At 46.5% G+C, this 25846-nt stretch overlaps 3 protein-coding genes across 6 annotated transcripts; 1 reads left to right on the top strand and 2 right to left on the bottom strand.

Moving 5' to 3' along the window:
* The first annotated feature begins 22 nt into the window (after nt 1-22).
* Nucleotides 23-2240, top strand: LOC136507679 (uncharacterized). Its single transcript, XM_066502331.1, has 7 exons — nt 23-190; nt 280-406; nt 738-799; nt 895-1113; nt 1280-1401; nt 1489-1627; nt 1777-2240. Exons 1-7 carry the CDS (start codon nt 23-25, stop codon nt 1936-1938), a joined length of 999 nt encoding a protein of 332 aa, XP_066358428.1. The 3' UTR covers nt 1939-2240.
* Nucleotides 2241-2363: 123 nt separating this feature from the next.
* LOC136508411 (uncharacterized) lies at nt 2364-5662 on the bottom strand. Its single transcript, XM_066503078.1, has 2 exons — nt 5248-5662; nt 2364-5122 (listed from the first exon to the last, which is right to left on the bottom strand). The coding sequence occupies exon 2, from the start codon at nt 5087-5089 to the stop codon at nt 2789-2791; it is 2301 nt and encodes a 766-aa protein (XP_066359175.1). The 5' UTR covers nt 5090-5122; nt 5248-5662; the 3' UTR covers nt 2364-2788.
* Nucleotides 5663-7935: 2273 nt separating this feature from the next.
* Nucleotides 7936-25154, bottom strand: LOC136509134 (TNF receptor-associated factor homolog 1a-like). Of its 4 annotated transcripts, XM_066503942.1 has the most exons (14): nt 24880-25154; nt 24065-24162; nt 23701-23935; nt 19038-19149; nt 17798-17886; nt 17638-17706; nt 17403-17532; nt 17133-17291; nt 16684-17047; nt 11070-11182; nt 10582-10729; nt 9911-10350; nt 9676-9811; nt 7936-9470 (listed from the first exon to the last, which is right to left on the bottom strand). In XM_066503942.1, the coding sequence occupies exons 3-14, from the start codon at nt 23882-23884 to the stop codon at nt 8064-8066; spliced, it is 3351 nt and encodes a 1116-aa protein (XP_066360039.1). In that variant the 5' UTR covers nt 23885-23935; nt 24065-24162; nt 24880-25154; the 3' UTR covers nt 7936-8063. The 4 variants fall into 4 exon arrangements, with proteins under 4 accessions (XP_066360039.1, XP_066360038.1, XP_066360037.1 ...); XM_066503941.1 differs by lacking the exon at nt 24065-24162; XM_066503940.1 differs by lacking the exons at nt 24065-24162; nt 24880-25154 and adding an exon at nt 24643-24833.
* Between the last annotated feature and the right edge of the window lie 692 nt (nt 25155-25846).

Below are 25846 nucleotides of genomic sequence, written 5' to 3'. Positions count from 1 at the left end.
TACTCCACCTTATTCAAGCTCCATGGAAGTGTTGTGTAGTAGTATGAAGTCATCCATATTCATTGCTATCCAGTTACTTGCACATCACCATGAATTCACCAAACATTCCACATCATATCCTGCTCTAGAGACTTGTCCTGATTTTGTTCTGAGAGTTCAATCCAAGTACCATGAAGTTATTATCTCAATGGTTTGCTGAACCTTTAAGTTCTATATTCAGTTCTTTACTTGGCTGATGAAAGTTAATCCAATTGCTGAGTTGCATGTTGCATTCTGCAGACTGATATGATCAAAGTTTTGAGGCCTTGTTGGATAAGCAAACTTGAGCCGTTCAATGGTTTGTGGCGCTTGTTTGAGAGTGAAAAGCCTCGTGGTGAATACGATGCCATTGTGATAGCTCATAATAGTCAGTACAAACTCCTTTCTAATGGGGAAAATACTGTTTCTGTAGGCAAAACATAGTTACATATTTTTGCTCAGTTTTTGGAAGTTAGGCAGTAAATTTCTGAAGTTCAGACTTTTCAATTATGTTCTTTCTCTATAGCTCCACATGTTTTATGCAACCTCGATGACCTACATTATTGAATAAAATAGCACAAATGGTAAAAAAATATTGCCTAATTATCACATTGGTATGATAACCTTTTGTTTGGCGACACGTCCATATTTGTACATTCACCCAATCATTCTAAATGACATCATATTCCTACCTGATCCTTCTGTTACACATTGATCAGGGAAATGTGCCAACCGTCTGCTCTCTACATCAGGATTGCCATTACTAACAAAACAAATGAAGGTTTCATGGTTTTACTATTGCAATAATTTTGAACTCATGAGACATATATCCTTTAATTCCTATTTCTTACCATGTTTCATTCAATCAATGATCAGAGACTAGAGCTCAGTTCTGTCTGGGCACTCCTTGCGGCATTTGAAGATCCTCTTCCAGTTCCATGTATTGATTCTCATGGAGCATTTGTGAGAGATGTCGATTCTCTCTCTTGGATGGGCAACAATACCCGCAAACTTTTTCCAATGCAGACAGGCACACCTGAGTGCTGGACATTTTTCAGTACTGCTGCTTATGGAAAAAGAAACAAAGTCCCACAGGTCTTGTTTGCTGAATTTTTTCAATTTTTCTTGTCATATTTTGTTGCATCCCCCCCCCCCCCCCCCCCCCCCCCCAGTATTGATTGCTTGACAGACAGAATATAGATTCCAAGTTATTTCAGCTTTATCAGTTCACGTCTCAAATGGATTAAGCTGTTAGTTTCAGGAAAATATCCCAAAAGTTGCGGCAGAAAAGGTGAAGGAAGACATGCTTGGAGGAGTAGAACATGCTTTAGGGTTATCCAAAGGATCTCTTCAGCAACCAATTTACACAAGAGTGCAGTTATGGTATAACAAAGCCATTCCTTATATCTTTTATACTTCTACTTCTCCATTAAGTTAAAACATGAGTATGAATTATCGTTGAAATCACAGGGGTGCAGCTCTACCTATGAACACTCCAGGAGTATCATGCATATTTGATCCCCTAGGGCGAGCAGGCATCTGCGGTGACTGGCTTACTGGTTCAAGCATAGAAGCGGCTGTTTTAAGCGGGATGTCGCTCGCAAACCATGTAAAATTCAGATATCCTTTGCTCTTTTTAGAACATTCTATAGCACATTTTTGTCGCTGATAAGAAGCTTATTATAGTTGATTAAAAGAAAATAAATGTTAGTTCAATTGCTAATGCAGATAGCTTTCTTTTTTGCGATGATAATTCAGATAGCTGACTACTTTGTGAGCAACGGAGATCGACCTGAAGAGTTTGCGATTGGTCTGCACGAGGACCTAAATGCAGTTGAAGGACATGATATCGGCCAGTTTCCCGGGTTAGACACTCAGACACCACAAGTAGCGGAAGCTCAGCTGACCCCGAGCATATGATTGATTTTGTACTAATCGTTGATGTAGTTTGTAAATGGTGAGCTGATTTTGTTCTCTCCTTTTTTTGGTTGTTACAAGGAACTTGTATATTGAATGTACATGTATCATCGATGTAGGAATTTTGTCAGAATCTGATGTTGCTACGCTTACTTTTTGTCTGGAGTTTTCTCGTCAGGGATTAAATACAGCATAACAGTAACCACAGTTATTTGAAAGATCTGAGCAAAAGAAATTTGGTGACAAAATTAGAAGAACAAGCAGCAATTATTTCGCCTTATTTATTATTTATAATAGGCCGCAAATGACACGTTGCTCCTCCCCCGGAACTGTTTGCCAAAATTGGGATTTGCTAAACTGAAGACAATGCCATCTTTGGACTAGTATTTTACACACAGTTTCTTTTGATGGTATTTTTTTTTAAAAAAAAAGAAAGTCATTGCAGATATCCAGTGCTATGAAACAAACTTGAAATTGACATTATTCAACTACTAATGCTAAAACAACAGCAGTAGCCAAGTATAATAACCAAAGAAGACCATCTGCAAGCAAGAAGCTTGCACAAGTAGACACTAACTTGTCACAGGAATACTGCAGCTATAATTAATAATAACAAAGAAGTTCTCAAGAAGGGCGGGCTTGGTGCAAGCGGTAGAGTCTTACCGCTTGTGACTGGAAGGTCCCAGGTTCGAGTCGCGGTCTCCTCGCATTGCACAGGCGAGGGTAAGGTTTGCCACAAACACCCTTCCCCAGACCCCGCACATAGCGGGAGCTCTCTGCACTGGGTACGCCCTTTAACAAAGAAGTTCTCAAGTGGTTGCAGTGGTATTTTACACCATCATCATGCCATTGTTCATATTGGAGCAGCACATGTGGTTCTGAAGTGTCCAGTCTGGTTGCAGCGGCTGCAGTGAACGACCCGCTTGACTCGCCCGCGGTCCTCCGCTCGTACCCTCTTCTTCCTTGGCCGTCCTGGGGGCCTCAGTGACTTCGGAGGGTTGATGATCATCTGCGCCTTGATCTCGTCAGCCTGTCCTTGATCCGCTGTTTCATGATCTGCTGTTTCATGATCTGCCGTTTCATTCCAGAGGGTCTTGTCTGGGATCGGGTGTATGGTCTGCGAGTATGTCTTGCGGTATGTTGCCACCGTGAAGCAGCTCTCGGTGTAGCGGTGGACGTTCTGCCTACAGGAGAGGAGCGCCGCCACACCATGGGCACATGGGACGCCATAGAGCTGCCACCCACGGCACAAACAGCACCTGTTGCGAATGTCCACAATGTTTGTTCCCTCGTGAGCTGAGATGACCTCGAATTCCGCCTCGTTGGCTCGGGCCACCTGGTAGCCCCGTGCACGCTCGATGGCCTCTTGCACACAACGCTCGGCTGCGGGCACGAGGATTGTGTTCCACTGCATGCTAGCTTCGCGACGCTCGTTGAACCAAGTCATCAGCTGGCGACGGATGCATTCCATCATCTGAATTATAGGAAGGCCAGACGCATCCAGTATCCAGGAATTTAGCGACTCCGTGATGTTTGCTGTTAGATGACCGTACCTTGTCCCCTCAAAGTAAGCTGTGGCCCAAAGACGTGGAGGCAGGTGCCTTATCCAGACAACAGCTTCTGGTGACGTGTCCTCTATCTCCAGCAGCTTAGTTTCAAACTCTATCACAGTCAGTGCATGAGCAGCTTCCCAGAGAAGGTTGACAAGCACTGGATTGTTGAACTCCTTTTTGAAGGTTTCACTAACATGACGCATACAGTACCCATGGAATGCAGTTGGAAAGTTGAATTCAACTCCATCAGTAATGCCCTTCCGTCTATCTGACAGGATGGTGAGCCTTGGCATGTTCTCTGTGTTCTTCTCCAGCAACTCATGTAACTCAGACAAGAACCATACCCAGTTCTCATCAGTTTCCTCATCAACCACGCCAAATGCCAAAGGAAAGAGAGCACCATCCCCATCAAAACCAGTGGCAAGAAACAAGGTGCCAAGATACTTGTTTTTCAGAAGGGTCCTATCAAGCCCAATAAGTGGCCTGCATGCATTGACGAAACCAAATATTGATGCATTGAATGATATGAAGAGTCGCCGAAAGCAATTGTCATCTGGGTTTCCGTACACTCGAGCTATACTTCCTGGATTTGTTCTTTCCACCTGTCTACAGTACTCCGGCAAGAGACGGTATCCTTCCTCAAAAGACCCTCGAACCGCAGCCATGATCCGCTCCTTACCTCTCCAAGCTTGTTTGTAGGATAGGGTGATCCCATGGGCCTTGTGGATTTCTTCCAAAATTTCCTTGGGCTTGCATTGTGGGTTCTCACGTAGCCTCTCTTTGACAGTGTTTGCAATCCACTGAACAGATGCCTGCTGATGACCAAGATGGTTGATCCCCACACAGCTGTGGTTGTCATGTATAGTTCTGATGGAGAAGGTGGGCACACCGGGGAGCTTTGCTGCATGTATGCGCCACGGACAGCCCTCGGCAGCACACTTAGCAGTGAACCGGGACTTGTCAGACTTCACTGTCTGTATCTCAAAATGGCAGGCGATGGCTGTGTTGCGGATGGCCCTGCGGCAGCTCATAACGTCTGGAAACTCCTGCCCCACTGTGAGCTGAAACTCAGGGCTCACAACCATGGTCCGTGACTGGACAACAGGAGCGACGGCAAGAGGACCCTGGGAGAGATCGTGTGGCTGCAGCGCGAGCTCATGAGCCTGCTCGAGCGAGAGCTGGTCGAGATTCTGATCAACACCCAGGTGATGCGTCTCGGCAAGTGTCAGCTCGTGACTCTCCGACAAGTCAAGCTCGTCATGGCGGTGGCCCTGCACTTCCAGTTCCAGTGCCCCAGAGTCCCCCTCATGGCCCTGCCTCAGAGCCAGCTCGCCGGCGTGGTGGCCGTGGTGGTGGTGGTGATGGTCGTGCCCGAGGACCAGCTGGTGGTCGTCATTGTGGTGGTGCCCGAGGACGAGCTGGTGGTCGTGCTCGTGCGACTGGCCCAGGACGAGCTCGTGGTCGTGCGTGTGGCCGCCGAGGTCGAGGTCATGCGTGTGGCCGAGACCCAGCCCGTGGTCCTGGCCGAAGTCGTGGTGGTTCGGTCCCAGCGCCAGCTCCGCGTCCTGCCCGTGCCCAAGGACCAGCTCGTGGCTCGCCATCGCTGCGTATCACCGCGCCAAGAAACAGAGCGCCTGGCATGACAGAGCATCAACCAAATGAGTCGAATAGAAAGGAATCAGTGATGAAACCCACGGACAAGCAGCGAATCACGTGACTAAGATCGACAAACAAAGGCAGGAGCATCGCGAAAGCTCACCGGGAAGGAAATCGCAGCGGCGGCGGCTGTCCAGTGCCGACAGAAACAGCGAAAATCGCTAAGATCCAATCCCGTCGCCGACAGACCCAATCCAACCTTCACGCAGCCATCGCAGCGGGAGTAGCCACAGCCATCAGCAAGCAAGCAATCGGAAATTCGGAATCGCCGCGAGAGCGCCGGGACCGACGGGCCAGTCAGTCCCGCCCGAGATCCAAGAAGCAGAGCCCACCCACCGCACGGCGCCGCGGCGCCCCGCGCTCCGGAGCTGCGCGCCAAGGGGAGGGCGGGGAAACAGCGGGTGGATTTGAAGGCCGCGCAGGGGCAGGGAGGGGGAGCGGCTCGAGGGCAAAGAGAGGAAGAGGCGTGGAAAGAAATTGGGGGAAAGCGAGGCGAGGCCGCGAGGGGCAATGGTGGAAGACGGGGGGGCGGCGGGGGAGGAGGAGATGAGACCCGGACGGGGGAGGGGCATTTAGGTCAAAGCCAGGGCCTCCGGGCTGCGGATCGCTGGGTCATTTCCCGATTTGCCATCGATGGAATTGGGCTTTTTGGGTACCTAACTTGCGTTGGGTAGTAACCGTCGCTCCGTGCCAAGCATCAAAATCTGGTTCTCGGCTCAAACTAAACTTCGGTTGATTTTTGCTCTTTTTTTAAAAAAAATAGAACTTTGGTTGGTTTATCTATTCCAAATTTTTGTATATATGGCATTGACTAAAACTTCTATTCTTATCTACCGCCTAATAAAAACTCAAATCCTGTCAATGCCACTGTATGTATATTTTAATCTCTTTCACACGGTAGTTAATCAGGGCCTCGTTCGCGTGTTCTTAAATTCGGCTTGATCCACTTCTTTTTTTCATCCGAAACAGTGTTTTTCTCTCACAAATTCCTCCAAACCATCCAAATTCCTCCAAAACCATACCATCCGAACAGGCCATGCATATATTGATACTCTTGGCTAATAGATATATCAAAAATATCGTTTTTCCTTCCAACTAAACACAAGATTAGTGCACTAATATGCAACTTTGGAAGTTGGAACTTCAGAAAGATGTATTCACTTGAGACCTAGTTACGTATGAGTATTTGGCAGACTTGCCCTCCACAACCGTTGCCACATTCGTAGTCGAGCAGTAGCACGTGCGCAGCAAGCTAGCTCACCGAGCAGTACCAGCCAGCAACCGCGTGGCCCACATCGCCCGTTACACTGAGCAACCCACATAGCCGACTTGCATGCACTATCCGTTCCTCGACCAAAGATACATCTTCGCCATCTTCTTCTTCGTTGAGCCGCCCATTCGCTCGTTGTCGATCACCTCTATGATTTGGGGATAACTAGTAGAAACAATATTAACATCTGGATGTTCATATGCTTAATCAATTATCTTGGTAGGGAAAGGATTAAAGTTTAGCGCCAATGGGAATCACGTTTTTTTAGTGGTCAATAATAAGAGATTTAGGTTCATGCCAATTGCATGTAAAGAATTTCACTATAGAAAAAATTCCATTGGATATTATTGTGCTCAAGTACAATGCAAGGCCCTCATTGCCAGTGAGTCAAGACCTATCCTTGGATTGGCTCTCCACTTTCACAATGCACAAGACTCAGTAGACGACTGCAGTTGTGAGGACACGAACACGATGCGAGATGGAAGTCGATCGGATTGACAGGCAATTTGACGAGTGTCGTGCTAGGTCTCTAACTCTAATCCATTTGCTACTAGCAAAAGAGCAGCCTGCTGCAGTACTTTTTTCTTCTTTAGATTCACCAAGCGTTCTTTTTACATCCGCTGCAGATCCTTTCTTTCAAACTCAATGTAGGTCATTTCCCCCGTCTTGCCAATCTAGTTACAAGAATCAATTACAATCACTATTTTATGCCCGATAATGGGAATTTCTCCGCTATTCCTGGGTGGCTGGTGTTGCTCTCAGTTTATGTGGAACACACAGCATCAGCAACACCAATTGTACCGTACACCAGATTTGGATATGCAAGCAATAATGAGTCTTCTCTAAATTGGAACAAAAATTATGTGGCTGGTGTTGCTCTCAGTTTGTGGACGTGGAACACACAAAGCATCAGCAACACCAATTGTACCCTACAGAACATTTAGATATGCATGCAATAATAATTCTTTCTAAATTGGAACAGAAATTATGAATTTACGTGTCCTGCTTGTTACAGCGAAAAAAAAATTGTACAAAAAAAGATAGCATGATCATTCAGAAAAAAAGATGGCACAAAACAGTTCAAGAAGATAAAAAGATGGCACAAAACGCAGTTGACCTTATCGCATTTTACACTAGCTTATCCATCCATGGAATAATCAACCATACCTCCAAAAAGTTCAGAATGTGCAGCAGATAATTAGTTTATGTCCATGGGCTATTCCCAGAATTTACTCTGATATATACAAGGAGAACATGAGACGATCAATAACACCTTGCCACTCGTCAGAGGAAGAAACAAGAAATACTCCCAGTCAATGAAGCATCAGCTGAAGCACTGGCATGGCTTAAAAACACCCTATACCATTTGCTTGCATCATACACATTTCAGAACACGATTGACTAGATTAGCCAGATCATTTTAACCAACTTAGATTTATTACCATTGGGCAAAACTGAACTATAGAAAGGGGGGGGGGGGGGGGGGGGGGGGGGGGGGGGGGGGGAGGATATAACTATTGATTGAACAAGGAAACTGAGGAACCATTCTTTATATCACTGCTATGGGGAACTATTACAATTACGCTCAGCTCAGAAACGAACAGCATGGACTCGACCACACATTATTATCAATGCAGTCACTAGAACTCTCAATGCCCATTGGCAGGGCGATACGATGGGTACCTGCTTGCTCCATTAGCTGAACTCGGGAAATCCTGCGCCTGATAGGGGTAGCCACTTGTATCTGACCCAAAACTAGGCATGGAGATGTCAGTGCGGCTGTATGGCCACTGACTCATCATCAGATCATCAAAATGGCTGCTGCTGGAGTATGAAGGGAGATCAAAGTGTGAATAGCTCCGGTCCCTCAGCCTCCGAGGAGCACTGCTCAATGGACTATAAAACCTTGGTGGCTCCTCGTCAAAGTATTGCTCGGACTGGTCAAACAGGTATGGCTCACCAAACAAGCCATACTCAGGTGTGCTGGCACCATTAGGCATAGAGAATTGTTGAACAAAACCAGGTTGAAGAACCCTTCTCCTGTCACTCTGCTCCTCATCCAACAAGTCGTTGATGATGTCTAGGTGTGGGAACTCATCAGCGACCAAGCCTTGTGGCTGATAGGGAGTAAATCTGGTAGAAATTTCTGACAACAGTTGCTTGCTTCGTGATCTTCCATTCAAACTGAGCTTCGCAATCTCGCTTCTGATGTTCGAACTCGATGGCGTACAATCACCACTGTTGCTGCTGCTGCTAGCTTGCTGTGAGTTCTCTTCTCTGCCCTGATATGGGTTCAGTGACTCGGGCTTTACGGTTCCAAATGTAAACCCAGGTCTCAATGATGTTTCCTCTTTCCTAGACAAGGTCTCTGATAACGGAATGGAAGGTTGCGATGTGAACATCGATTGCGATGGTGCAACTGCTTGCTCAGATGAACCTTGCTGATGTGTGAAACTGCTTCCGCCACCAGAACTTTTCTCCATCATGGCATTGCGATATGTTCGTGAAAGGGGAATGAAACTAGGAGCACTGGCAGAGGGTTCAGTTCCCAACCGCCCAACAGCACTCATTGAACGAGAAAGAAGAGGTGCATTCGGAGCTGTTGAAGTGACTGGTGCACTTTGTTTCGCTGCAGGGACTTGTGGGGCACTCAAGGGCCTTGATACTGAAACAACCTGAGTAGTTGCACTGCCAGTTAGGGAAGCCTGTTTCTGCGCTTCAGATTTGGATGGTACAAGCACCTGCAGGGGTCTACTTGTAACTGGAACTGGCTTCTCATTCTGGGTTGCAGCACTGGATACAGGTCCTTTATTCGAAACTAACTGAGCTGCCGGGGTTGAAGAGGCACCTGCTGCCGGGCCTGAAACTTCGCTTGCACGGTGATTCAAACTATTGGTGCTTTCTAGCAAAAATTTTGGTTGATGAGACAAGTTAGGTTGCTTCTTAATAGGGCTCACAGAAGAAAATGAAGACTCCGCCATCCTTGACTTGGAGGGGCTAATGACATCAATGTGCCGTTGTGCATGTTGTTTCCTCTGCAAGACAACTTTATCATCCTGCAAGGAATTAATTTTTATGGTTATTGAACCAAGTTGAACACCAATAGATGATTAAAGAAAAAAAAAAACTGGAAGAGAAAACTTTTCTACAACACAAATTTTTCTTGAGGAAGAATTAGGGAAAAAAAAGGATTGCTTCATGGCACATTATAAATCCTTGATGAATAACAAGCATTATCTGAGATATCCAAGGGATGTATACCTCAGGTTCGTGTCTTTCCTTTGAGTGGCTAGAGGCATTGCTGCCAGATCCTATAAAACCATTATGCGCTGAACTTGATCCACCTTGTGCAAATCCTGCCCTTGCTTCAGTATCCTTATTCCTCCGGTTGTTTCCTCTGAATCACAATACAGCATGATCAATACTACAGCATGACCAATACCAACCTATAGTAAGATAGAGGAGTTCATGAAGATGGTATATGACCAATACCAACCTATTGGATGAGGATCTGACGCTTGTCCAGGCACCGCCTGTATATGATCCGTTCATGGTAACTGAAGGGACTGAATCTGATGAACAAGTTGATGAGCTATCATCCACAGTAGAGGTCCTCTTCCCTGCATGGTCATTTTGCACCTCACTACTTCCAGGAACAGTAGCTTGAGTTTCTGAAGCATCTGTCTCCCAATTAACAGGGCTAGATTCCCGGTCTTCAATATCAACATGAAGCACATCTGAATTATCGTCTCTGCTGTCAGATATATCAGAAACTTCTTCAGGGTTGTCAGCATTTGAGGACATTTCTTCCGTTTGTCCAGAAAAATCATCCAGGATTCTATCATCAGGACTGCTGTCCATAAGTATTTCCTTATTGATGTCGGACTTGCCACTTTTCCCCTTATTACTTTTTCGACTATTTTTCTTCTGTTTTGCCTAGAGAGATACAGAACATTATAAAACTCCTCAACAAATATAAAAAAGGATACTACATAACTTATCATAGTACATTCAAAAAACAAACTAAAGACAACAGTGAGGACTAGGAACAGTGCAATCACTAATTTCACATACAAAATAAATGAAACATGCCAGAAAAGAAAGCAGAAAAATAGTATTATTAATAGGATGGGCATGATATGCTTGCACCAGAAAATAAATGTTAACCTGTTTTTTCTTGGCACGTTTTTCCTTTTCAGCAGCACTACGCTTTGCCTTAAGTTCAATTTCAGCTAGCCCAGCTGCTTCCTCTTCACGAATGAGTTCCTCTTGGCGCTTCAAAGCCACAGCCTCTTGATGTGCCACTTCTATTCGGCTGTTTCAAAACTTCATAAAGTAAGATGAGCATGCATAACCATAACTGGAGCGGGATTTGAATTCACAGATTTCATCAAGAAGATTTATGTTTACCCAAGAAAAATAATTTTAAAACATACTATCATAACCAGATACAACAATTTACTTTACATAAACGGGAGATAGAACTTCTGCAGCTATGTGCTAACATATAAAACAAGCAACATCAGAAAAAAGGAATCTCAAACAAACCATGTATCACTGAGAATCAACAATTTATGTTGCTGACATTAATATATGACTTGAGTATGTATTTGTGGACCAAATATTGGAACAATCATCTAGAAAAGTTTGCTTACCTGAATATATGAGCTAAGGCAAAAAGCTCCAATGTCTTCCAGCCTAGCTCTATAAGCCGTCTATCATCACGCTCAATAGAATCTTTGCTGAACTCCTCACCTGAGTTGCCATCCTATAACAAGAGCATCTGTTAGGGCTCCATACATCAGTAGGATGAAATTCATGGAGAGATAAATTGGATAAGGAAATGGAGATTATGCATACTTTTTTTTTTAGTTCATAACTCGTTAAGATACAAATCATAGACGATTCCTAAGTCCTGGTCCCATTTCAGAGCAATACTGCATAGGAGTGTGTGTTTTTTCTCGAATAGGCAGAAGAGCTGCCTGTCATTATATCAAGGAAGAAAACACTAATACAAAAACAAAGCAGGAAACACACACACACACACACACACACACACACACACAGCAGCAGCAGCAGCAGCAGTAACCCAATAAGTAAAGTGCAGATACACACCATGGCTGAAAGTAATTTTCAATTTAATATGAACTGTCTGAAAACTGTGGGCCTTTGCAGTCTGCACAACATAAAATGTACACCATGATGAAAATGCTTTCAATTTTGTAGAATATGATGTTGGGGCAATAAGCCACACTCTCAATGGGAGAGGGGCGCCTATATTATAGGGCAGCTGCTGCTGCTATACATGGCAGTTTACAAATACAAGGACAGGAGTAAATCTCTGATCCTAATTGACTGGACTGCCTAAATAAGCAATATACAATCTCCTATTGCCTAATATATGCAATATACAATCTCCTATTGCCTAATACCCGCCCGCAGCCGAAGCGGGAGGCTTGCGGACGCACAGGCTGGTTCTGAACTCTGTAAACAGCGGCGTTGGGAGCCCTTTTGTCATAATGTCAGCGAACTGATGAGATGAAGGAACATGAAGGACTCGAATCTCGCCAAGAGCCACCTTCTCGCGCACAAAGTGAATGTCAATTTCAATATGCTTCGTGCGCTTGTGGTGGGCTGAATTGGCCGTCATGTAGATGGCGCTGACATTGTCGCAGAAAACCACCGTGGCCTGGGGCAGCGGAAGATGGAGCTCCTGAAGGAGTTGCCGCAGCCAACAGCACTCGGCCACAACATGAGCCACAGCACGGTATTCGGCCTCAGCACTAGAGCGGGAGACCGTGGTCTGGCGTTTGGAGGACCAGGAGACCAGGTTGTCGCCGAGATAGACGCAGAAACCAGAAGTGGACCGCCTGGAGTCAGGGCAACCAGCCCAGTCAGCATCAGAGTATGCGGTCAGCGTCTGGACGGAGCCGGCGCCAATGTGAAGACCGGAGGAAAGCGTGCCCTTCACATAGCGCAGAATGCGCTTGATTAGCGCACGGTGGGGCTCCCTTGGGGCGTGCATGAAGAGACACACCTGTTGAACTGCATAAGCCAGATCAGGACGCGTCAGAGTCAGGTACTGAAGAGCCCCTGCTAAGCTCCTGAACGCTGAGCTGTCCTTGTCTGACAGTTTGTCGCCGTCATGGGCGGAGAGCTTGGCCTGAGTGTCAACAGGGGTTGACGTAGGATGACACTCAGCCATGCCCGCCCGCTGGAGGAGATCGACGGCGTACTGTCGCTGTGACAGGAACAGGCCGTCGGGGGTGCGGGTAACGGCGACGCCGAGGAAGTGGTGAAGAGCACCCAAGTCGGTCATGGCGAACTCAGACTGGAGTCGTGCCATGAGTCGCTGCAGAAGAGCGGGAGTTGAGGCGGTGAGGATGATGTCGTCGACGTAGAGCAGCAAGTAGGCGAGACTCGTCCCCTCAGTGAGAACAAAGAGGGACGTGTCGGAGGCGGAGGTGACGAAGCCGAGCTGTTGAAGGAAGGCCGCGAACCGCTGGTACCAAGCGCGCGGGGCCTGCTTCAGTCCGTACAGGGACTTCTGCAGGAGGCAGACGTGATCTGCAGCGGCGGGGTCGACGAAACCTGGTGGCTGCTGGCAGTAGACCGTCTCGTCGAGGTGGCCGTGAAGAAAGGCATTCTTCACATCCAGCTGGTGGATCGGCCAGGCGCGGGAGACGGCAATGCTGAGAACGGTCCGAATGGTAGCCTGTTTGACCACCGGACTGAATGTCTCGTCGTAGTCAATACCTTCTCGTTGGGAAAACCCGCGGACCACCCAGCGGGCCTTGTGACGAGCGAGGGACCCATCGGCATGGAATTTGTGCCGGAAAATCCACTTGCCCGTCACAACGTTCGCGCCAGGAGGGCGCGGAACAAGACGCCAGGTGTCGTTGTCGACGAGTGCCTGGTACTCAGCCATCATCGCAGCCCGCCAGTTGGCATCGGCGAGGGCGCTGCGGTAGTTCGCCGGTAAAGGCGATGGTGAGGGCGAGGAGGTGGCAGCGAGCCCCTCGTAGCTCACACGCGGGATGGCGCCGGTCCTGGTGCGCGTGAGTGGCGGAGATGGGGTTGCAGCCTGAGGCGCCGGTGCTGTAGGGACAACCGATGGCGCTGGCACCGGCTGGGGTCGTCGACTGTAGGTCCGTGGGAACGGAGCCACAGGAAGGCCAGGCGGGGGCACGTGACCACACCCGCCCGGTGGTGGAGAAGCCGAACTGGGGCTAGGGGGCACAGGGCCGCGCCCCCCAGGCAGGAGAAGAGCCGGGTCCGGCTCATCATCAGGAGGCAGCTGCACAACGTCCAGGGTGGACGGAGCAACCGTGGTCGTTGAGGAGGGACCTCCACCTGCAGGAACAGTAGAGCAAGGCACCGAAACCGAATCGTTGTCTAGAAGGAAATCCAGGGAGCGAGGGAATGGGAGGACGCTGGCGGTGGAAAAAGGAAAAACAGTCTCATCGAACACAACATGACGAGAAATAATGATGCGTTGAGTTTCCAGGTTAAGACACCGATAACCCTTATGAGAGGATGGATACCCAAGGAAAATGCATGCCGCGGAGCGAGGTGCAAGCTTATGTGGGGAGGTAGCCTGTAGGTTTGGGTAGCATAGGCACCCAAAAACGCGAAGGTGGCTGTAGGTGGGTGGCTGTCCATGGAGGCGAGTGAAGGGAACCTCATGGGATATGGAGGAGGAAGGGCGCCTGTTGAGTAAGTAGCAGGCGGCAGCAAGAGCCTCAGCCCAGTATGCAGGCGGCATGGAGGCGTGGAGCAGCATGGTGCGAATTGAGTTGTTGAGGGTGCGGATGGTGCGTTCCGCCTTGCCATTTTGAGGGGAAGTGTATGGGCAGGAGAGACGGAGAAGTGTTCCCCGAGCAGCGAAGAAGGTGGTGGTGGCTGTATTGACGAATTCGGTGCCATTGTCGGTTTGGAAGCATTTTACAGGGAGGTTAAATTGGGTTTGTGCAAGAGCTGTGAGCTCAACTAAGTGTTGATGAACCTCGGATTTGCGTCGGAGAGGAAAAACCCAACAGTAGTGACTGTAATCATCCAGGCAAACTAAATAGTATGAAAAACCAGATATACTAGGTATTGGAGAGGTCCAAACATCACAATGAATTAGTTCAAACGGGGCATGAGAACAAGACTGAGAGGCACTGAAGGGTAGACGCGTATGCTTGCCTAGTTGACATGAATGACAGAGGGAGCGATCTACTTTATTACAGGAAACAGCATGTATTTTATTTAACTGTTCTAATGCAGCAGGGGCTGGATGGCCGAGACGCTGGTGCCACAGAGTCGACGAAACAGCCAGGAGAGCATGTGAGGAGGCGCCAGCGGTCGGAGGGATAGCAGGTATGGTGTAGAGATCACCGGTACTATTGCAGCGATGAATCACGCGTCCCGTCTGGGTATCCTTAACAGAAAAACCAAGAGCGTCAAATTCAAGAGAGCAGCGATTTTCACGGGTGAATTGACGAACGGATAAAAGATTACGGACGAGGGAAGGGGCGACGAGAATGTTATTGAGGGAGAAGTTTGCTGTGGCGGTGGGTAGGATGGAGTGACCTCTAGACGTGACCGGAATACTAGTGCCATTGCCTACTGTTATAGAGGAGGTGGAGGGGGGTAGGCGCTGGAGGAGCATACCATCGGAGGACGTCATGTGGGATGAAGCGCCGGAGTCAACAACCCATGAGGGGCTGCCCTGGACAGCCAAGTGCTGCAGGGCAGTAATGAGGTCGGTCGAGTCCCATGTCGGTCCGCCAGTGTTGTTGGAGGAAGCCTGGACGGGGGCGAACGCCGTGTGCGCCTGAGGAGAGGCACCGAGCACCCCCTGTTGGCGTGGGGGCTGCCATGTGTGGCTGCCAGGGGCGCCGGAACCGCCCTGGTCGCGTTCCCAGGGAGGTATGACGCGGTCGCCGGGGTTGACACGTGCACCAGTCCAAGGATCAAAGCCCCAGGGCTGACGCTTGCTGTCACGCCGAGGGTTGTCGCGGCGGCCGCCGTTGCCGTGCTGTTGTTGGCGCGGCTGCTGATGCTGGCGCGGTTGCTGCCGCTGGCGCGACTGCTGCTGTGGGATTCCGGCCGGGGGGGGCGCCACTAGGGGCGCCGGTGAAGGCAGCGAGAAGGGCCGAAGCGGCGCGGACCTTGTCCTCGTTCTTGAGACGCAGCTCCTTGAGGAGGAGTTGGTTCCTGGCAACAGCAAAGGTGAGAGGTTCCTGGGCGGCGATGTTGTCGGCGACGGATTGGTACTTCTCGTTGAGGCCGCGGAGCAGGTTGAGGACGAGGTTGGGCTCGGTGATGGTCTGCCCGACGTCGCGAAGATTGTCGGCAGCCTCCTTCATGCGCACGCAGTACTCGTCGATGGAGGAGTCGCCCTGGGTCAACGAGTGGAACTCGTGACTTAGGAAGACGGCGCGGGGCGCCTTGTTAGCCTGGTATAAGGCGGCGATGGCTGTCCAGAGCTGGCCGGCGGTTTGCTGGGCGCCGGTCATAGCGAGGTTGAGGACGGAGTCGGAGACGGTGCCGAAGATCCAACTGCGGATGCAGAAGTCAGCCTGCACCCATGCATCATCAGTGGGCGTAGGGGAGACGACGTCAAGGTGCGAGAGCAGCCCGAATTTGCCACACATGGCGTTGAAAGCTGTGGACCACTTGGTGTAGTTGGAGGGTCGCAGCTCGAGGGTCATGGGGATGTGGGTCTTGACGTTTACCAGAGCATATGGGCAAACGGTTGGGTTGATGGCTTCAGCCATGGCTGGAGAGGTGGCGGAGGTGGTGGAGGATTCTGTGGTCATGACGGCGCGGCTGTTTGGCGGCGCGGCAAGGTTGGGCGGCACTCAGGGAGAGAGCGGCGCAGGCTTGAGGGAGGAGAGGGAGGGCCAAGATCAGATTGCTCTGATTACCATGTAGAATATGATGTTGGGGCAATAAGCCACACTCTCAATGGGAGAGGGGCGCCTATATTATAGGGCAGCTGCTGCTGCTATACATGGCAGTTTACAAATACAAGGACAGGAGTAAATCTCTGATCCTAATTGACTGGACTGCCTAAATAAGCAATATACAATCTCCTATTGCCTAATATATGCAATATACAATCTCCTATTGCCTAATAAATTTTGATATTGAACATGTAAAACAGGTACATCAGTAAATAGCTGTGCTAGTCCACTGCTTACAAGTTGGAAACACCAAGGATGGACGTTAACCTTAATACCTTATAAACCAATGTGTAAGGGATCAAAGAAACATGTCTACCTTCGTGCGGTTTTGTGAACTTTTATCATCCTTTGTGGGCAATGGTTGGTGTGGCAGTGTGTCCAATGCAGCTCTTTCAAGCAAAAGTATCACATCATCAGCCAAAACAAACATGTCCTGATCAATAAGTACCATTGGAGTGCTGCGAGCATCTGTCTCTGTTAGTTTAGGTATCCCCTTTTTGTTCTTGCTCTGGTATTCAAGTGCCTTGAGCCCGCTATATAGTGAGTCAATTACCAAGGTTGATGTAACTTCTTTCTCTATAAAGAATTGTTTCACTAGAACTTTCAATATGGTTTCAGTCTTTTCCCTTGTCATGTGTCGACGCACACTTGGATCCATTGCTAACCAGAATCCACTGAAACTGCAATATGCCAAAAAAAATAAAAAAGGCTTGGAAATGAGACTTGCCATAAAACACTAACGTGCCGTTCAGAAGTTTATCTAACCTGGACCACCCCAGTTTATCCTCAATCATCCTGCTAAGCTTGCTTCTTCTTTCATCAATAAAGCGCCGGCAAATTTGTTCCACATTTGATAGATACACCCTAATTAGTTCCCTTCGGTACTGGCCATCAAGGCAACGAAATGGACGGTCTGTCTTCTCCCTCAAATATTAGAATGCAGAAGCAGACATGGTTATGCAAAGTAGACAGATACTTCCCACTTGAAAATAATTGATGCTAGCGTTGAATGTAAGACGCAAAGAAAACAGATACCTGATAACTTGAACTTGGGCTTTGATGGTAAGAACATCGTCAACAATAAAGCCATCGTGTAATTTTGACAGCTCCATAAACTTTTTCCACCCCCAATCATGCTCTTTCTTCCAAAACCGATGCAGTGTATCTGAAATGCTACTTTCCATAAACTACAGTTGCAGAAGGCAAGCAAAAGCTTGCTGTTTTAGCTCTAGGCACTAGGAAAGCGAGACAGTAGTCACATTGAACTCACCAGAATACTTAGATTTCTTAGGGTCTCTATTAATTACAGCTATTGTAAATTGCGCAAAGTGACTCCATCCTGAATAAAAGCAAATCATATTGAAGATATACAGAGGAGTCACAAACTGAAGTGAGTCAATCAAATACAATGCATCAAATTATGCATCTACCTGGGAGTAACTTATCATGGTTGGCAACACAAAGAAAGAGTGAGAGGTGATTGCAGACATCACATCCTTGTGGGTAAATTAAGATATACCTGAAAATCAGCTGATATATCTCAAAATATGATGCAGAAACTATATAAGCATAAAAACCTAAAGCAAATTAAAATATCAAAAAGAAAAAGATGTAACAAACAAAAAAATGGCTACAAAAATATATGCATAACTGCTCATGTCCCCAATTAGCTTATTCTATGCGTACTTAAATATAAAAATAGGACAAGAACAGCACTTTCTTCTTCTTGTTCTTCAGTATGTAAGAACAAGGGCAACATGAAAAAGAACTTGGTAAACAAAAACTGAAAAGGAAACAGAATACAGTATGCTCAAGACTCCAAGGAAAGTAACTTTTGCTTCGGTTAACCAAAAAATATTGACATAGGAAACATGTCAACAGAGATGGATACCAGTAGAGAAAATGCTACTTTTACTATCACAATGGTATTCCTTCTCCATGTCTATAAATGCTAAAATTACGATTTGCTGGCAAAACGCATATCACCATGAGCAGGCCAAACACCAATTACAGCTTAATTGACCAGCTGCCAGTGAGTTCAACTGTTGACAGATGCAGTCTGTGATACCAAATGAGCCTATTCAACAATCAGGCAACTCACAAGGTTACCTGTGTTCAGGACTAGTTTCTTTTCAACATAAGCTGTTCAATCACTTTTCAAATGGATGGTCAACCTTCAGAATAGTTCAAATAAAACATGCAAACAGTGGAACCTGTGCTGAAAATTAAACATACTGGTTGTGTTCACACCTTCTCTAGTTAACAGCTATATCCTTGCAAGGACACTAAAAACTAATCCCTCCGTCCCTATAAGATAGTCATTCTATTTTGTCCTAAACCAAATCATCTTAAGTTTGACCAAATTTATACAACAGAAAAATATCAATATTTATGGTACCAAATAAGTATTATTAGATATATCATGGAATATATTTTCGTGTATGCCTATTTGGTGTCATAAATGTCGATACACTTCTCTACAAACTTGGTCAATAGGATATTTTACTTAAGACAATCTAGAATGACTTTCTTTTAGGTACAGTGGGAGTAATAGCCAAATCACAAATAGCAGGCAAGTAAGAAGACCAGATACAGCACAGTAGAAACATGTCTGTGGTACAATAAAATCTAAAAAGGAAACGGTCCAATTAATGACAATAAGACCCATACCACTTAAATCCACCAACATCAAAGGAATTACTTCTTAGCTCTCTCTTGTTGATTTGGGAGAAATTATCAATTTTCCATGTAAACTTCCCATAAAGCTCAGAAGGCCTAGGTCCTATACAAGACAAATAGACAATGGAATTACCAGGTCAAGCACCAACTGATGCCAAAATCTTTAATATTGCAAAAGGTTGAAATGCACAGACCATATAAATCAGCTTATCAGAAACATGTAATCCAGTAAAATAAAAACTAGGATAATCATCATCTCATAATTACAAGCCAATTTTAAGAAAAAAACATGTCCAACTCAGTAATGTTCACACAAAACACAAAAAGCTAAATACTCCAGTTACAAATAAGGGGTGCCTTTGGGGTTGTCTCAAGTTAATCATTCCAAACTTTGACTACAAAATACATTTTCCAGGTTGGATTTGAATGTTTGGAAGTGATATGAGTAGATTTGAATATGCATTTCCAATAAGTTAAGAGAATTAGTTGATACCGCGACTAGGAGACGTGTAAATATATTATGCGTTCAAGAGACTAAATGGAAGGGTCAGAAGGCGAAGGAGGTGGACAATACAGGTTTCAAGCTTTGGTACACAGGGACAGTCGCGAATAGAAATGGAGTAGGAGTTTTAATTGATAAGAGCCTCAAGAATGGTGTGGTGGGAGTGAGAAGGCAAGGAGATAGGATTATCTTAGTCAAGCTTGTCGTTGGTGATATGGTCTTGAACGTAATTAGTGCGTATGCCCCCCAAGTAGGCCTCGACGAGAGTGCTAAGAGACAGTTCTGGGAAGACTTAGATGGCCTGGTTAGAGCTATACCTAGTAGTGAGAAGCTTTTTATAGGAGATCTTAATGGGCATGTAGGCACTACAAGCGCAGGTTTCGAGGCAGTTCATGGAGGTTTTGGGTATGGTAGTAGGAATCAGGAGGGGGAGGAAGTTCTGGACTTCGCGGTAGCTTTTGACCTGATGATAGCCAACACTTTCTTTAGAAAGAGAGAATCTCATCTAGTGACCTTCAGTAGCGGACAACACTGTAGCCAGATTGACTTTGTCCTCGCAAGAAGAAAGGACAAACGAGCATGCTTGGATTGCAAGGTGATACCAGGGGAGTGTGTTGTTTCTCAACATAAGCTTTTGGTGGCAGATTTTCGTTTTCAGGTGCGTGCCCGTAGGGATAAACAAGCTAAGATTGAAAGAACAAAGTGGTGGAAACTGAAAGGGGAGACGTCAGAGGTATTTAGGGAAAGGGTTATCAAAGAGGGCTCTTGGAAGGAAGAAGACGACAAACAACATGTGGGACAAGATGGCAACCAACATTCGGAAGGTAGCCTCAGAGGTGTGTGGAGTAACCAAAGGAAAGGGACGCGAGGCTAAAGATACTTGGTGGTGGAACGAGGAAGTCCAAAGGGCTATTAAGGAGAAGAAAGAATGTTATAGACGCTTGTACCATGACAGGAGTGTGGACAACATAGAGAAGTACAAGGTGGCAAAGAAGACTGCAAAGCGAGCTGTAAGTGTGGCAAAGGGTAGAGCGTACGAGGATCTTTACCAACATTTGAGTACGAAGGAATAAGAGAAGGACATTTATAGGATGACTAGGGTTCGTGAGAGAAAGACACGGGACTTCAACCAAGTTAAGTGCATTAAGGATGAAAGGGAGCATCTCTTGGTGAAGGAGGATGAGATCCGACATCGATGGCAAGAGTATTTTGACAAATTGTTCAATGGTGAAAATATGGACATAACCTTTCAGTTGGATGACTCTTTTGATGACACCAATAGGCGCTTTGTGCGGAGAATCCAAGAATCTGAGGTCAGAGAGGCGTTGAAAAGGATGAAAGGAGGTAAGGCGATGGGACCGGATGGTATCCCAATCGAGGTGTGGAGATGCCTCGGGGACATAGCGATAGTATGGCTAACCAAGCTGTTCAACCATATTTTTCGATCGAACAAGATGCCTGATGAGTGGCGGAGAAGTATATTGGTACCGATCTACAAGAATAAAGGGGATATTCAAAGTTGTACGAATTACCGAGGAATTAAGTTGATGAGCCATACTATGAAGCTATGGGAGAGAGTTATCGAGCATCGCTTGAGAGCAATAACGCGGGTCTTTATGAACCAATTTGGTTTCATGCCCGGAAGGTCAACCATGGAAGCCATTTTCTTAGTAAGACAAGTTATGGAGCGGTATAGGGAGAAGAAGAAGGACCTACACATGGTTTTTATTGACTTGGAGAAGGCTTATGATAAAATACCAAGAAATGTTATGTGGTGGGCTTTGGACAAACATAAAGTCCCAACGAAGTACGTCGGGCTCATTAAGGACATGTACAACAATGTTGTGACTAGAGTTCGAACAAGTGATGGAGACACGGATGACTTCCCGATTAGGATAGGACTACATCAAGGGTCAGCTTTGAGACCTTATTTGTTTGCTTTAATGATGGATGAGGTCACAAGGGACATACAAGGGGACATCCCTTGGTGTATGCTTTTCGTGGACGATGTAGTGCTAGTTGATGAAAGCCAGACAGGAGTGAATCAGAAACTGGAGTTATGGCGGGAGACTTTGGAGTCCAAAGGTTTTAGACTCAGTAGAACTAAAACTGAGTATATGAGATGTGACTTCGGCACTACTACTCGGGAGGAGGAAGATGTTAGTTTGGAAGGTCAAGTAGTGCCTAGGAAGGATACCTTTCGATATTTAGGACCAATGCTACAGAGGGACGGGGATATTGATGAAGATGTTAGCCATAGAATCAAAGCAGGGTGGATGAAGTGGCGGCAAGCGTCTGGTGTCCTATGTGACAAAAGGGTACCACAAAAGCTAAAAGGCAAGTTTCATAGGACGGCGATTAGACCTGCTATGTTGTATGGTGCAGAATGTTGGCCTACGAAAAGACGACATGTTCAACAGCTAAGTGTCACGGAAATGCGTATGTTGCGTTGGATTTGCGATCATACAAGAAGGAATCGAGTTTGGAACGATGATATACGTGAGAGATTAGGGGTAGCGCCAATTGAAGAAAAGCTTGTCTAACACCGGTTGAGATGGTTTGGACATGTGCAACGAAGACCTCTAGATGCACCAGTGCGCAGTGGAATCCTAAGTCAGGATAGTAACGTGAAGAAAGGCAGAGGAAGACCGAAGTTGACTTGGGTAGAGGCAATAAAAGGAGACTTGAAAGGATGGAATATACCCAAAGACTTAACCTTAGATAGGAGTGCTTGGAAGACAGTTATTCACGTGCCTGAACCTTGATTGCTTCTGATGGGTTTCAACTCTAGCCTACCCCAACTTGTTTGGGACTTAAAGGCTTTGTTGTTGTTGTTGTTGTTGTTGTGCATTATAACAGAAAGTAGAACTAAGTTTGGAATAGTTGACTTAGGACAACACAAAAATGTCACTTATTTGTGACTGTAGGGAGTTGTTATATAATGAAACCCTATAGTTTTCTAGTACAAGCACCAGGTGCCAACCTTTTAGAACAGTGAACTGCAACGATAAATGTTCTTGAATGCAACTTCTGGTGCTCTAAAAAAGTTACATGTAAGAAATTTCAAAGCAGCTTAACTACTTAGGCCCAAAAGGGACCTCAAGCTTGAGTGTAGTTGATCTAAATAACTGAACATTGGGATTGTTGGAAATCTCTTGCACACTAGACATAGCTTTTGGTCCTGCAACTCACAAGGCAGCCTTTTATGTTACACTAGCTTATAGTTATAGTGCAGAGGATTAAGTCGGTTTGACAAATCGACTTGATACTACAAACCTAACTTTGCCACAATAGTTCAGTGGATTGTACTTAGCCTGCTCCTGTCAACACCTGCTACTGACTTACAGGATAACAGGAAAAAAAATCAACTTGACTTCATAGTCTCCTGCAGCAGGACTATTTTAATAGGTAAGAAAAAGCATTTAGTGATCAAGATTTATCTACCACAGACAGACCCCACGACCAAACAAGTCACAAGTCAGGACAATCTCCCTATAAACACTCACTTTTTAAGACCATTCATGACAAGTATCACAGCTATCATCTTTTTAGTACATCTCTACATCTGCTGTTCTTGCCTGTGCGAAACCAATGAATGATCCATTGGTACAAGGCTTCAACAATGCTCCTGATTCCTCAAGAAGCTAGTTATCCTAAACCTAAAAGATTGACCCAAACAACTGCAGTGAAAAACTAAACTTCCTAAAGGTGATACAAGTATCTAAAGGTATCATCTTATTGCATGGGCAAGTTATTAGACATTTAGACTGCACTGAATCATACCTAAATGGGTTAAGTAGTACCTTAACCAATTTAGTTGGGACTCCTCATGGAACAAATTACCTAGGAATAGATAAATCTAGCTGGTCCACATAATATCATAACATTAGAAGGAAGATTAGAAAAAAAAGGGCGTACCCAGTGCAGAGAGCTCCCGCTCTGTGCGGGGTCTGGGGAAGGGTGTTAGTGGCAAGCCTTACCCTCGCCTGTGCAATGCGAGGAGACTGCGACTCGAACCCGGGACCTTCCGGTCACAGGCGGTAAGACTCTACCGCTTGCACGAGCCCGCCAGAAGGAAGATTAGAAAGATCTAGCTAAAAGAATTTGCAAGAAAGAGATACTGACAAATGTGAGAAGAGTTGGAAAACATACCACAGTCATCATCGTCAGTGTCTGAGTACGCTGGTGAAGTGGATGGTGTTCCATTCTCAACTTGCTCACTCGACCTCCACTCAGCTAAAGAATCCCCAGAATGACTCTGTTGGTCACTCGGCATCTCTTCAGTTGATGAGGATCTAGCATCCCCACCATTGTCCTCAGTCAAAATGCCAGCCATTATCCTATCGCCTGAACAAGTACAGCTTCGTTGCACTTGTCGTTTTCCTTCCTGCAGTTTCAAGAAACTAGAATGGTAAGTTTCTATTTCGCTAGACGACCAGAAAAAAAGGGTGTACCCACTGCAGAGAGCTCCTGCTGTGTGCGGGGTCTGGGGAAGGGTGTCAGTGGCAAGCCTTACCCTCGCCTGTGCAATGCGAGAAGACCGCGACTCGAACCCGGGACCTTCCGGGCACAGGCAGTAAGACTACCGCTTGCTCCAGGCCCGCCCTTCGTTCGCTAGACGACCCGAGAGAAAAAAAGGAGAAATCCAAAAGTGAGGCTACAGAGATAGGTCGCAAAAGTAACAAGCTTTGTAGACAGTACAAACAATTGCTAACTAGCCAGTCTACATAACTCGTGCCGCATGCCCGCATGCATCTCGTGCCTAGTGGCCGCAAAAGCATGCATGGTACCAAGCAGGCATTGCAGACAATGAGACAACAAAAGGAAATGGCAATCGAACCCCTGGAATCACATCCATATTCAAGACACAACCGGAGCAAAAGTCACATCCAAAAGAGTGAAGTCATGTCTCATGATATCAGGAATGCTTTCTAATCCCCGTAACACCATTCCTGACCGCAAAAACTCCTCAAATTTCAAGAGGAAGTAACTAGTCTTATCCGAAAGCAATAATCTAGCGTCAAAAGAGCAGAAAGCCTCCACGGGATCAAACAATACATAAAAACTGAAAGCCTCCACGGGATCAAACCATACATAAATCATGAATCGGAGCTGGATTACTTTCCGAAACCGCAAGAATTATATACCGCAGCTGCCTCCGAAACCACCACCGAACGAACGAACGAATTGACTGGGAGTCAGGAACAGGGTCCGAGTAACCCAGCCCAATCCAATCCAATCCAATCCAAGCGCGCGCCGGACCCGTTCTCGCAGCCTACGAGACCGAACGAGCCGTCTCTAGATCGGGAGGCGCCGCGCCGCAATGCTCACCTGGCCGGGAAATCTCCCCGATTCAGCTCGGATCTGACCCCCGACCGGGGAGGCCGCCACGCGCGCCGTGCGTGCGCCCCCACGGCCCGCGCGGAGATCGAGAGCTCTCCCTGTTTCCCGTCCGCTCGTCGTCGTCGGCTGCGGCGGCGGCGTGCGCGAGCGCCCTAGTCGAGTCGGAGAGGGGGGAGGGGGGGATGAGGTGTGGTGAAATGGAGTCGGGGGAGGGTGGCTGTTGAATAATCGGATCGGGTTTAGGTTTAGCCCCCCTTCCCTCCCCTCCCCTCCCCTGTGCTCTGCTTTCCTTCTTCCGTCTCTCTAGCCTAGCCTACGTTTGGCTCGTTTCTGTGTCTTGGCTATATTCCACGGTTATTTACATTTTTTTTCACAGTCATTTACGGCCATCGATAATTATTTATCTCGCGGTTTGGCCATGATTTATTATGATGGTTGTACATGATTTATGATGATGGTTGTATTTTTAGAAGTTATCTGTGGTGATAGATTACTCCTTTTACAGCGAGTCAGCAATGAATAGGTATATCCAAAATGAAAATAGACTATTGTATATACTGATATTATGGATCAAAACGAATGGTTGTAGAGCGTTAATGTCATATGGTTGTAGAGCGTTACTGCCACCATGTGTTGGCTCGCATTGTTGTGGAATGTAGTGGCAATAAGAGAGCAGTTATCGGAGGTAATCGTGCAACAAGTTATTTAGTACCTATGGTTGCAAAGTAAGATAACCATCGCTACTACGATAGGGCTTATTTAGATCTCCTAAAGTTATGATACTGAGGTGAATTTTTTTAAAAAATCCAAACATATGGATTGAGAGGATTCTTATAACCTAACCACTAAACTATGAGAATCCAGTTAACTGACCTCCACTCTACTATTTAGAGATATTGGGCGTTAAACATCTTCGGCCACTATTCTAGGGGGTCTATTTTTTTATCTATAGCTA

Source organism: Miscanthus floridulus, chromosome 15 (genome assembly GCF_019320115.1).
Source record: "Miscanthus floridulus cultivar M001 chromosome 15, ASM1932011v1, whole genome shotgun sequence".
NCBI lineage: Eukaryota > Viridiplantae > Streptophyta > Magnoliopsida > Poales > Poaceae > Miscanthus > Miscanthus floridulus.
This window is presented reverse-complemented; position numbering and strand designations above follow the sequence as displayed.